The sequence below is a fragment of the Anolis carolinensis genome, chromosome 1 (genome assembly GCF_035594765.1).
Source record: "Anolis carolinensis isolate JA03-04 chromosome 1, rAnoCar3.1.pri, whole genome shotgun sequence".
Taxonomy (NCBI): domain Eukaryota; kingdom Metazoa; phylum Chordata; class Lepidosauria; order Squamata; family Dactyloidae; genus Anolis; species Anolis carolinensis.
Genome location: NC_085841.1, coordinates 307,813,286 through 307,827,339, shown reverse-complemented (window position 1 = coordinate 307,827,339; position 14,054 = coordinate 307,813,286). Strand labels below are relative to the sequence as shown.

The window sequence follows — 14,054 nt, the reverse complement described above, 5'->3', positions numbered from 1 at the left end:
CTGCAGTAACAGAAAAAAGCCAATAGGAGTATAGTGCCAAGATCAAGGAAAGTAACAGTATCACTCTGTTCTGCTTTTGTCAAACAGCACCTGAAATACTGTCTCTAGTTCTAGTTACCCTAATTCAAAAATAATATTGACATCCAGAAAAGGACAACCAAAATGTTTAAATATCTGGAAAACATGCCCTTTAATGAATGGCTTGGGGAGATGGGTATGTTTAGCTTGGAGAAAGTTAATGTCATGATAGCTATGTTTAAATATTTGGTAAAATGCCATATTGAAGACAGAGCCGGTTTGTTTTTTGCTGCTCCAGAAAAGCATTGGATTCAAACTACAGAAAAAGAGATTTAGAAGGGATATGCCTAAGTTCGACCCAATGTGGTTCAGCAGTTTGAGTGTTAGACTAGGACTCGAGTAGGATTTGAATCCCTGCTGAGATGTAGAAACCTTGGCTAAGTCATATTTTCTGTCCCAGAGGAAGGCAAAAAGCAAAACTCTTTGGAGCAAGTTGGGCCAAGAAAATCCTGTGATAAGATGGTCCTAAAACAAACCTAAGTTGGAAATTACTTGAAGGCACACAGCAATAACACCTATTTCAGATACTAACAGATCAAAAGTCCTATGGCACCTCAAATTTTAATATTCACTTTGGCATAAGGTATCTGAGACATGATGACACATTATGACTGAATTTTCTAACTGCATCTTTGGAATTGCTGGTAGATTTGTTTAATCCAGGGGAGAATGAGTGATCTCACCTTGGCATAGAACCCCTGGGGAGAAAGAATTAACATATCACATTTCAGTTTAATACACAATTCCTTTTGTGAAACGTCTCTCCAGATGTAGCCAAAAGGATTATCCAGCGACTCTGGAACCTTTGGAATTTGCTAGCCTCCGCAAAGGTGGATTGCTAGATTCCCACTGAGTGGATATTTTCATGCCTGAAGCATGCACCTGTTTCCTCTCCACATTTTGTTTTTAAAATCCTGTATAAATTGTCCCAGCTCTCTATCTCAATATTTACAAACATTCTATTTGAAGGAATGTCAGTTAACCCTGCCATACAGATTGCACAATGACCTGATTCACCTAGACGAGAGAGAAAAACAAGACCCCTTCTTAGGTTCCCATCATGAAACAGAGGGATACTTGTTACACTTTGTATGTGCTAGATTCAAAAATTTTGATCAATGATGGTAAAACTTAATACATAATAAAACAAAACACCAGTCAAGAATAGGGAAAAAATGTTTTAACAGCAAGTAAAATTCAGAAAGACAGTTATTAAATGATGTCTATGATCAGGCAAGAAACACAGCCCGAACTCAAAAAACCAAAAGTAAGATGAAGCAAAGCAACATATTAGAAGATGTGGTGAAATCTAGATAAAACAGGGAAGAAAGCACAGTGACCTGTCATATTAGGGAATGGAGGATGAGTTGATAAATGGACAAGGCATGGGAGAACAGAACTGAGAATAGAGCAAATACAGTGTTCAAAGCAAACTCAGAGTTCAAGGCAGGTCATCACCCTGAGGACAAAGTCCAACATTGAAACTAAGAAAAGTGTTGAAAATAATTAACACCATTTTAAACTCACAGAATCACTATGAATGGTTCAGCAAACTTATAAATGGACTGACACAAAGCAAAAAAAAATTAGAAGTAATCTTCGGAAATACAAGCAGCAATCACAGTACAATTATCAAAGGGTAAGAGCATCACATTCTCTCTAAGCCAGCCTCAGAGAATCCATTATGCTCCATTGGAGAGTATAGGATGGAACATATAAGAGAAGGAACCTTAAACTTCACTGCTCCGGCTCCCGTTTGAGATTAACACAGACGTGTGGACTATCTTTATTAACTATATACAAGGAGAGAAAGTGGTTAAAAATACTATGTGGGGGGGAAAAACATGACAATTAATTTTCAGGACTGATAGCCTGGCAAACAAATGGGAAAGTTCAATGAAAGGGCACTGCCAAAAGCATGGAGACAGACATAAAAATACTGTCAAGCTTCTGTCAATTCACCATTCAGCACATGGCAAAAAAGAGCTGAGCTGCTCTGCTTTGCATCAACCATATACAAGAAGGATTAAAGGTCATAAGTGGTTAATCCAAGACTGCAGATGAATGAGCAAGAAGTTCTATAAACCCCAATTGTAGTTTGCACTTCCAGGGCGATGAATGTTTCATCACAGAGTTGAACCGATTCTGCTGATGAGGCAGTATAAGCATTTTATTTTTTACAAGGCAAATTACAAAATGGCAGGAGACTCAACCTGAAATAGAATGATTTCTTCCCCCAGTGAGACAAATAATACAATACAGCTAAAAATCAGGTTAATGTTTAATCAGCTCAGTAACTGAAAGGACATGAGGAAATTAATACTAATTTTTCTGCAGTCAATAATACACTTCTTACAAAAGAATGAACATGAGAATTAATAAATCACATAGGGGAATTTTAAGCCCAAAAGTACTTTTTCCTACTTAAGCAAAACATCACTTTATTTCTTCAGTCTAAAGAACCTCCTTGTGATTCAATAGCAGATTAGAATCTTTTGGATTCATATATAATTCGTAATAACTTGTGACAGATCAGCAGGAGGGATCACACACTGCTTTGTGCATTTGTAACACATCTTTGTGAGAGAATCATTCAAGAGGCTGAAAGGCATGATAAATAGGCAATGCTCATGATATGGTGTTTAACACAAGAAATGTTGCCTTGATAGATTAGACTAATGTTACATCTTTTCAAGAATTTTATTTCCCAAATGACTTCAATTCCAACAATCAGATTGCCCCTCTGAGGCTCACTGTTACCTAGATTAAAAGGTCCCTTTTGGTTTTTACAAGTAATTTGTGGCTAGCCTACAATTAAGCAGAACACCAGAGCAACCACTGGAACTCGTCATAAACTATTACAACTATCAAGCATAGTTGCAAATGTTATTATTACTAGAAAAATGCAGTATCTAGAGGCAAGTGGCTATATCTTCATCCTCTGGGGCAGAGAGTCTTGGAAGTGCCACTGCTTCTCCATCATAGCCTGGGCTTCCATCCTCGGTTTCTCCTGGCCTATCCATCATGGTTTTCCCAGTCAGATGTAACAGCCACCCTTTGAAAGCAGCATTTGCCACTTGAAATTTCCTACCCTTTAGATCAGTGGCTCTCAACCTGTAGGCTCCATATGTTTTGGTCTTCAACTCCCAGAAATCCTAACAGCTGGTAAACTAGCTGAGGTTTCTGGGAATTGTAGGGCAAAACACCTGGGGACCCACAGGCTGATAACCACTGCTTTAAATTGTTGAGAAAAGATCCAACATTGCTCAAGAACAACTGTAAGCAAATCCAACAAACCTTTAGAGCAATGGTTCTCAACCTGTGGTTCCCCAGGTGTTTTGGCCTGCAACTCCCAGAAATCCGAGCCAGTTTACCAGCTGTTAGAATTTCTGGGAGCTGAAGGCCAAAACATCTGGGGACCCACAGGTTGAGAACCACTACCTTAGAGCATAAAGAGCATAAAACACCACTCACCTTTTCTCCCTGAATTACCCTGTCCTACTGGTCGGTCAGTTACAGAACCTTAAAAAAAAGGAAACAAACAGCTTTGTAGCTGAGGAGACTACAAGTGCAAAATATTCACAGACACGCCCTCAAAGTCAGTCCAGGGTATCTCAGATACCATGTTCTAAAATAGTATCCAGACAAGTGTCCCTACACACACATTCAGTCTTCAAATCTGTTGCTGCTTTCCCCGTCAGCATTGTATTGGACCAATCATTTTCTGGATACAATTTTAGATAAATAAGGTTACTCATTGCAAGAAGAAGGTAGAGAGAAAGGAGTGCTCACACATATGAAGGCTGTGTGTGTGACCTGATGGAAAAGTTAGAAATGCAAGACTCAATGCATTAGGGTGGAAGAACTGAATGCTGCATGAATGTTTGATATAGAGGTGTGCACATTTTGACATTGATAGGACAGGAAGAGTAGACGGTTGGCTCTCTGTCCAACACCCACCGTGGAATTCTCCTACAGAATTTCTTTGGGTCAAACAGAATGATGAAAAATTATTTCAGGTTTGGACAGAAGACCAGCTCCCTGTTGACTATCTGCCACTGAAAGTAATTTCTGAGGCCTGGGGAAACCTAAAGCCATATAACTTATTTTATTCCTAATTATTTCTGGGAGGAAATCCAGAAATATTCTAACCAACTTATGACAAGCAATAAATCAAATGAACCTTCATTTTGTCTCTAAGGATGAAAATACTACTAAGGGTGTATCTACATGATAGAATTCATGCATGGTTTAACTGCCATAGTTCAATGCTATAGAATCCCGGGAGCTGACGTTTTACAAGGTTTTTAGACTTCACTGTCAACATTTTCTGGTGCCTCGCCATCTACAACTCCCATGATTCCATAACATTGAACCATGGCAGTTAAAGTGGTCTCAAGCAGCATATGTTCTATGGTATAGATAAACCCTAGAACAGAATCAAAAGGCTATATTTGAAAATATCCTCACCCTGATGTTCCAAGAGCTATGTGCCACAAAATGCCGAGTCACCTGTACCAGGTATCCAATAATGAGAATTATAATTAAAAACTTGGTCTCAGCCAAATTCTGAGCAAATTCATTGTGTTATTTTATTTCCCCCTTTTCATCTAATGGCCAGATGCATTTGCAGCATTTAAAAAAACAGAAGGAATTAAAGGACAGCTCTCAAACAGAACTGAAAATTATCTGACCACAAGATGGAGCAGTTATGGCCTCTTCAGATTCCCATGGGAAAAAGCTAATTTTGAGTTACAAGGGTACAATCAGAATTTTTTTGAAATAAAAATCAAAATGCTGGTTTCCCTCTACCACCATCAACAATATTTCTGCATCAAAACAAACAAGCAAACAAACCATTTCTTATCCCTTAGTACCTGAACATACAGGAGTTTTGTTCTGTACAGAAGAACCACTGATGGGTTTGCCATCTGGAGTTACACACCAGCAATATCCAGTATAGGTATGGCACTGCACCTGTTTGGGAAAAGACAAAGCTTACTAGTCACTCATTTCTCAGAATTCAGCTTCACATACACGTGTGTGTGTATGTGTGTGTGTGTGCAATAGCTAAAGAGAGCATGAGAACTTGTATGCCAGCAGAGGGATCATCTTGTTAAGAAAATAAATATTTACAGATAAAATAAGTTTTTTTCCATTAATTTTAAATTATTTAACCACATCTAAGTAATAATTGAAAACAGTGTTTATAGTCAAGAAAAAGGTATTTCAGCTGCTATTTATGCTGCAGCATGCTTTTTGATACTACCAGTTGTACTATTTTCCCTTTGTATGCATGATTATATAATTAATGCATGATATGTCAAAAAAAACCCTTATCCTAACTAATCTATTTGGGGAAAAAATTAAAATGTGGTTAAAATATCAGACATGACTTATATTTTACCTGTTTCACGAGATTCTACTGACTATAGTTCACATTGTACTGACTGCTTGCCATTGTGCATTGAGTGCTTCTATATTCTCCAAAGTTGAAACTGATTTGTGAACATTTATAATGAGTTAATCTTTCACTTTAAAAAAACAATGTACTTGTGTTCAATCATCCACAAGACTTCAGAAGCAGAGAGCTGATGAGTCCAAATAGAAGGAGGACTTAGTGACATCAGGCATTACTCAGGAAGCGAGAACAAATTTAGGAAGTGCTCAAGATCAGGACCTTACTGACACTAGTGGGAGGTTGATCACTATAAAGAACTACAAACCTCTGTTGCTGTTGCAGTGCTTACTTCTGCAAAGATCCATGTGACATCTTGGTTGGACAGCTCCCTTGTTATATCAAAAGCTGTGCTACAGTTCTGCACACTAATTCCCTAACCTTGTCAAACCACACATGAATGTTTGTGGAAATAGTGGAGGACACCTTCTCTAATAAAGAAATAATTGAACAATTAGTAAAAAGGATCCTTTTGATAAATATTAGATTAGAATAATTATGAAATAAAGATAAACAGAATATTGACTCTGTGATTATTATCAAAATAAACTAAGAGCATAAAAAGTTGAAGTAATAAATCTCCTGGACATGATGGATTAATTTAAACTATTATACTTTGGTTAAATCCTTCACTGGAGCAGCTAATAAAATCCATATGAATGAGATATTATGAAGAACATTAGCAATGGAAAAACCTACCGCCACATGAAATTGCCTTCTACTGAGTCAGATCCTTGGCCACTTAAAGTCAAGTACTTCGATGGGGAGTAGTTTGTTAACATCTACATGCAAATCATACTCTACAGATAGTAAAGGTGGCCAAAGAAACTTTAGAAGAAAGGTGGAATTCAAATAAATCTTCTATCTATATCTAATAAAAGTAAATGTCTGTATGTATGTATGTATGTATGTATGTACGTTTGTGAGTGGCGGTGTGGCGATGCTTCTCTCTGCTTTCCGATTGGGTCCCACTTCCAAAGTCTACTGTGACCACCACAAATGACGAACCTGTACCAAACACAGACCCCCCCCCCCCCATGTGTCACAGACCCACACCTTACTTCCTGGTGAGGTTTGGGGAGGATCAACCATGAGAGATGGGATTTGCAGTACCTTCACCAGCCATCAGCCATGGATCCGCACCAATTTCTAATGGGGCCATTCATGACATCCAAAAACAAACAATATCTTTTTCAAATAACGCAGGTATCACTGGGTACTCAAACTAGTAGATAATAAAACAAACAAGGGAAATGTCTGATGTGCACTCTAATTGACTAATTTTCTTGTTAAACTATAAATATCATTCTAATAATTAACAGTTTATCATCAAATCACCAATATCAGTATATAATGGTATGTTCAAAAGACCATTATTGTTTGTAGAGGGGTATCAGCAGCTTTGGAGGACAGGAACAGGTCTTTTGATGACAATGTGAAAAGCATGATGTGTAGATAGGTTCAATTTCTTAATAAGCTGCCAAGACTCTTCAAGTCAAAGCCAGAGGCATGGAATATAAGGTGGTAGGGAACAAATTCAGCCCTCCTTTGGTCCCAATCCAATCCCAGGGACTCCCTCTTTGCTCTTAATATTATAATTCAACAGTTGTCTTGCTTTTGTGCTGTCTTTTCCCATTCCAATTTCAAAACATTGAAATGCCGCTCTTATTGTCAGTTACTTCCAATAAGGTATTTAGTCTGAAATATGCTAGCATCTTTTATCTCACTCTTTTGCCTTTGGACTCAGCCACCACTGAAATACAGTCTTTCTCCCCTCCAAATAAACATCTCTGAAATTGAATATGCTACTGCATCTGAAAGAGATTCACAATGCTTCTTATCTTTTTCCAGAGCTTCCCAGACACAAATGCCCTTCAAATGCATACACACACTGATCTTGGGGGTACATTGTATTAACAGTCCCTTCTCATTGGAACTTTCTTTGTCATCTCAAAAAGTCCTTGAGATTAGAAAGGAATCTAAATAAATCTAAGAAATTAGAACACAACTCCTAAGAGCAAGTCCCACTGAACCCAAGACAATTTTTTTTATGTAGGCATGCATAGGATTCTGCTTTCAAGTTCTTAAGTTTTATAGATCACACCACCCCATTCAACTAATATTGCAGCACATCATCAACATTTTTATCAATTATGTCCTTATTGCCTTTATTTCTTCCCCATATCCAAATCCCCAATTTCATCCCGTATTCAGAATAACTAGAAATAGTACAAAACATTCCCTAAGTGCCCGAATGATTAAATATATTACATTTATTTGACTTTATTGCCACAGGACAATTACATACCCAGAGAATTAAAACTGATAAGCAAAAAAGTGAATGTCTTTTCATAACCATAAATACCATAAATAAATCAACATCACATTATAGATAGGTAAAGAGTGCCCTGCTTAAAGCCATCTTTGTGGCTGAATTGAAACAGATCCACTATAGCTCCTAGTTCACTGTTGTAACCACTGTACTACATAAGCACTTTTTAAAATAGCTAGCAAGGTTTCTACATACATTTTTATACAGAAAGCCAAACATGACCACTCTGTTCCATAAGAAGTTACGTTACTTTTTCTTTTATATCAAATTTGGATTGGATGAAAACACATCAAAATTTCTTGCTCAAAATGACAAAATAGTAAGAAAGATTTGTACAACAGAACTGCTCTGTCACCATTCCCCAAATTAATTAGAAATGCTATTACATCCCTCTCCCCCATGTCAGACACATCAATTACAGTGTGTGAAACAGAACAAAAGCCAACACTTCAGACACTGGGCCCTTGAATAAATTCCTGCATCCATAAAAATCATTAGAATATGAAAACATTAAAACTGTAGCCACTGGCATGCTCCTCTGGGAGAATGGGAGCTTTGTTGGGGTCTGTTCAATTCCTCACTGAAGATGCCAGAATGAAGTTTCAAAGGACTACATAAACATCTTAACAAGCTGGCAGGATTGTCCATTATAATTTGACAGAGAAAAATCAAGGGGTGATTTGTTTCCACTCCATCTTCTGGAGAAGCGAAAACACAGAATTGTGTATGTATGGGAAAAGCAGGAACTAGTCTGGATTAATCATCTGGCTCAGCATGATGCTGACAAGAGCCCAGGCGGTAATGCAGTCATCCCAATCCTCATTTCCTTGCACTGGGCTCTTGTGTAGCTCCTCATAGCTCAAAATATGACAGTTGTTATCCTATTAGAAGGAAGCTGAGGGCATGTTTATACCACTGAGTGATATAGATGTGTAATATTGGCAGCCAACAGTGAATGGAGAATCAGATGGGTTGCTGAGGATTCCATCCTGAGTCTTTATAAAAGTCTCTAACTCAGTACTAATAGGAGCAGTGTGCTCACACAGACCTCCCAGGCTCTCTGCGTCCCTCACTTTGCTGTTACGAATTTAAAAGTTTGTAATGTCTCTTTCCATTCTATCCTCACATACACTGACTACACAGGCCTTGCTTGCATCCTCACTGAAAGGCTGAAAGAGAGAATGGGGTTCTAATGGGTTATGGCAAGTAGATAAGAGTGGGCAGAGTTCAAATTGGATGACACCAACAGATAAGGCATGTGGTTGTGAGCAGAGAGCAAACAAATGGCTGTTCCCTAGGGAGATGAGCATAGGAAAGAATTGACACAACTGAGATAAATGGAGGGGGAAATGGAAGTGTGGGGAACTGAAGAGAGAAAGAAAAAAATAGAGAGGGGAACAGAGGATGAGAAAGTAAAAACAAATAGGTCATAAGCCAGAAAGAATAGAATCATAGAACCATAGAGTTGGAAGAGACCTCATGGGCCATCCAACCCCCTGCCAAGAAGCAGGAAATCTAATTCAAAGCACCTCCGACAGATGGCCATCCAGCCTCTGCTTAAAAGCCTCCAAAGAAGGAGCCTCCACCACAGTCTGGGGCAGAGAGTTCCACTGCCAAACAGCTCTCACTGTGAGGAAGTTCTTTCTGATGTTCAGGTAGAATCTCCTTTCCTGTAGTTTGAAGCCATTGTTCCGAGTCCTAGTTTCCAGGGCAGTAGAAAACAAGTTGTTCCCTCCTCCCTAAGACTTCCCCTCATATACAGTAGTCTCTCGTTTATCCAAGCTTCGCTTGTCCAAGGTTCTGTTTTATCCAACACAGTTTGCCTTTTAGTAGTCAATGTTTTTGTAGTCAATTTTTCAATAAATTGTAAAATTTTGGTGCTAAATTCATAAATTCAGTAATTATTACATAACGTTATCATGTACTGAACTGCTTTTTCTATCCATTTGTTGTGAAGTATGGTGTTTTGGGTTAATTTGTAAAATCATAACATAATTTGATGTTTAATAGGCTTTTCCTTAATCCTCCTTATTATCCAACATTTTTGCTTATCCAATGTTCTGCCAGCCCGTTTATGTTGGGTAAGTGAGACTCTACTGTATTTATACATGACTATCATGTCTCCTCTCAGCCTGCTCTTCTGTAGGCTAAACATCCCCAGCTCTTTCAGCCACTCCTCGTAGGGCTTGTTCTCCAGAGCCTTGATCATTTTAGTCATCCTCCTCAGTTGCTTGATTTATGCTGTCATCAAGAGGGTGTTCTCAGTTGTATGAAACAGAAATAAGTTTTATACTTGTTGCTATCTATTGAAGATACCATAGAAGGACTATAGTTTATATAGAAGTCATTTTCATTTTAGAAAGGTGTTAAAACATTCATACGTTGCAGTTCTTCCACAAGCAAACATAAAAAGAGGGGGTACTGATGCTCAAGAGCCACATTGTCTTCCATTCATGCAAGGTTTCTGATAAGAATCACTTCCAGTGATAAGAAATGAAAGAAAAACATCTGCCCAGGCTCTTTCAATAGCAAGAGGGGAGGAGGGTTTGGAAAGAAAAACATTCATTTTGCTTTCAGTGAAACATTTGCCACAAGAAGGAAAAACAATTCTTTTTTGGAAGCCACTGTAATTAAGGAATTCTCAGCAGAACTACTGAACAGCAGTAGATTTGCAACAGTACATACATACATATAAATTCATCAAGGAAGAGAACCATAGAGTCTCATACTTGTGAAACTTACTGATATACACAGGAGAGAATTTCAAGCATACGTTAGGAAATAGGTTAGTGTGCATATTATGTCTCAGATTATTACAGTCAAAATCACATCTTGGTATGAATAAGGTGCTGTTCTGTTGATTAAGTTTACTTTACTATAATAGGATTAATATAATTGAATAAATCTCCATTTTTGCAATCTATCTTAGAATAAAAGTATAACCAAGGAGAAAACCTGGAAAAACCAAGGAATTATAAAAAGATAAAACAGTGAGCAGAGTGGCTGTTTTATTAGTATGTGTTCAATCTAATTTATCCAGGTAATTTCTATATTGTAGTTTCTAAATACATTTTGTAATAGAGAGTTACAAAAATTACTATATGTTTGCTCTTAGGTGGAATTTACATTGTACTGATAAAGTTGAGCATTCTCAACTAAGCCAAACCATAGTTCTCAAAAGCCATCATTGTTGTTTTTAAAGGCCATATTATTACACTTTCCAGTTGCTGCAGCAGAAGGGGCAAGCAATGATATACTTTAAATTAACATTTACAAAATATAAGAAAAGATGCCAATCTGTTCGCAATTCCATTTTGACTTTTATATTGCTTTAAACAAGGTGTTTTAAAAGGTCCTTATATTCATATGTATATTTTCAGATAATAATAAAAATACCTCTTTAACACAGTGGCTTTAAAAATGAGGGAGAAAGGAGCCCCTGAAGTTTCGCCAATTAAAGTAATTACTATAACAAAATAGTAACAAAATGTCATTATTCTTGTTATAGTAAAGAAATTTTCACTAACTATACTTTAGAAACTAAATGCCAGTGCATACCCCCACTGTTTTGTAATTATTTTTGTAACTTTTATTAATCGATCGCACATCCTATTACATATGAAGCGACCAGTACACAGAACATTTATCTATTACCTTTCTCCTGAAGGCACCATCGTAAGCTTTCTCACACTGCCCCCATATGAATTTTTTCACTGTACCTTTTAGAATTGTTTACAAATGTCTATATAGGAGTGCTCAGTCCAAGCACTGATGAAGACCTTACTTGGGTGAATGATCCATCCTCACCGCACTCTGGAATGAAGACTGCTTCTTGTGGCTTCTTTGCTTGATCCAATGCCTGAGCTCTTTCTAATCTGCATTTACTTTGACCAGCATCTGGGATAAGTGAGGAAAAACTAATGAAATTTAAGTAATAAAAGCAATGGGGAAAAAAATCTTACCAATGTATGAGAATGTTGTGAAAATGTCTATAGGGAAACCCTTCAAAGTGTTATTTTCTTGTAACATATTATTTGTACGAACAATAATTCCTGCCTGTGAGGGAGGTTTTCCCTGATAAAGTAACCAAAACCAAGGGGGTTCCTCTCCATTCAGTCCATTCAGGACTGTGTACCTCTATTATTAAAAGCAAAAATAGAAATCTTAAAAAGTACATTGCATTTGTAATAGTTTTCTGAATAAACTGTACTTTTCAACTACTAAGCATGATAATTTTATGACAAATTATACATCTGAGGAAGTGGACTTAGTCTACATAAATTTATGCTGCCAGCGTTGTTCTCTCAGTGACTTTCTAAGCTGCTACAAGTTCTCTTTGCATAAAAATTATACATAATTCCTTTCGTTTTCCTAATGTAACAGAATAACATTCAATTTGTAATATCTTCGGAAACATTTTTCCATTTGTTCAAACTTCTCTCCCCCACCCCCGACCCCCCCCCCAAAAAAAATCTCCATGGCTTGCATATTTCCAGAATTTTACATCTCTAAGCACAATACAAACAATTATGGTGGGGGCATATCTCCAAAGGCATCAGGGAAATTCTCCATGGCTCACATGAACATAATGATGTGTTCCACTTAAGAAGGAAAATACTTTTCAATGCTACTGCCCCCACCTCCACTTGCATATTACCAATATTCTCAGTCTGCTGTCACTGGCTTTTTATTTGATAAATACATCTAAATGAAAAATGTGCAGCCCTCCAAATCTTGTCAAACTGCATCTCCTAACAACTAAGGTTAATCTGGTAGGCATGCTAGGTATTCAATAACATTCAGGGGGCCACACAATTCTTCTAAAGCAATAGTTTGCATTTCTAAAGCACTTACCTTGTTCAATGCCAGAAGCAGCTTCTTCATTCAAGAAATACATGACATATTCTTGTCCCAAAGGATCCACCATTCATTCCCTTACCTTTGCATCGGCCTCGATGAGCTATGCTCAGGTTTGCATCCCTGCACTTTGCTCTCTGATAATCACAGGTTGACTCATACGTCCTGCCATCGGAGGCACAGAGGGGCTTGGTTGGAGATCTGGAGCAGTGGAGGTTGCACTGTGGATCTCTGTCACGATCACTTATTAAAAACTAAAGAAAGTGAGAAAAGGAAAATTTTAGCCACTATCCATAGAATTTTAAAGAGATAAGCTTTAATTATTTCTATTTACAATATTTTGGCCTCTGTGCTAATGTTTGCATATAATATCATCCCTTTCTAAAGCTCAACAACAACTTTAGATCCACATATAACCAATGGATAAAGGAAGGCATTCCGTCATGAAGAAAAGACTTTTTGATCCTCAAGCAAGATACACTAATTATACTAATGGAGACATTATCAACTCATGCATCCTTCAAAGACCTGGCAACTTTCAGTTGTGTCAGACTATGACTACCATCATCCCCAACCTGGACAATTATTGTCAGGGCTGGCTGGAAATGGTGGGCATTGTAGCCCAGCAAATTTGAAGGATGTACATTTAGAAACAGTCACATGCTCTCTGCAGATACCAAAAAGCAAATTGTCCGATAAAGTGGGAGCATTTGCTTTTACTGTTGTATTGATTTCTCCAGAGTCTAAACAAATTCATGTTAGAAGTGCCTCAAAAGAGCAGCATTTGGAAAACTAATGCCTCACACGAGAAGCTTGAGCCACTGCTTTAATCAACTTGTTGTAAGAGTTGCCTAGATTTTGTTTTAAAGATTCTCCAAGTATAACAGCTAAAAACAATGCCAAAGGTTCCAGGGCTTGCTGGCCTGGTTTTTAACAGTCTGAAACTCACATATCTAAAGTATGCATCTTGGCAGGTTAGACTAAATATCCTTTATCCCATTTAACTTATTTTAAAAAGTATGCTCCACAGAATTAAAATCAAATTATTCTATATGTCAACAAACTCCTTTGGAAAAAGAATCTGCAAACACGAGCTGACAGGAGACACACGAGGCCCACGCTTAGACTTAGACCTTGATTATGTTTTTGTTCTCTGTTGCTATATTTGATCTAAGCCTCTGCAGCTTGCCTATATAAACACACTCCATACATTGGCCAGAAGTAGAGGTCTCCCCCCCCCCCTTTAAATAAAATTCCCTATAAACCAATGTGAATATCCCATTGGAAAATTTGGATATGTTGAGAATTAAACCACAGAGTCATTTTTCA

At 37.6% G+C, this 14,054-nt stretch overlaps 1 protein-coding gene across 2 annotated transcripts in view; it reads right to left on the bottom strand.

Moving 5' to 3' along the window:
- smoc1 (SPARC related modular calcium binding 1) overlaps positions 1-14,054 on the bottom strand; it is a 94,083-nt gene that overhangs the window by 50,309 nt on the left and 29,720 nt on the right. For both annotated transcript variants that reach the window (XM_008118146.3, XM_003225660.4), the window contains exons 2-5: positions 12,808-12,979; positions 11,653-11,765; positions 4,956-5,055; positions 3,553-3,600 (exon numbers count right to left, since the gene is read on the bottom strand). In XM_008118146.3, coding sequence (XP_008116353.1) covers positions 3,553-3,600; positions 4,956-5,055; positions 11,653-11,765; positions 12,808-12,979 — 433 coding nt within the window. The remainder of the gene's footprint in view (positions 1-3,552; positions 3,601-4,955; positions 5,056-11,652; positions 11,766-12,807; positions 12,980-14,054) is intronic.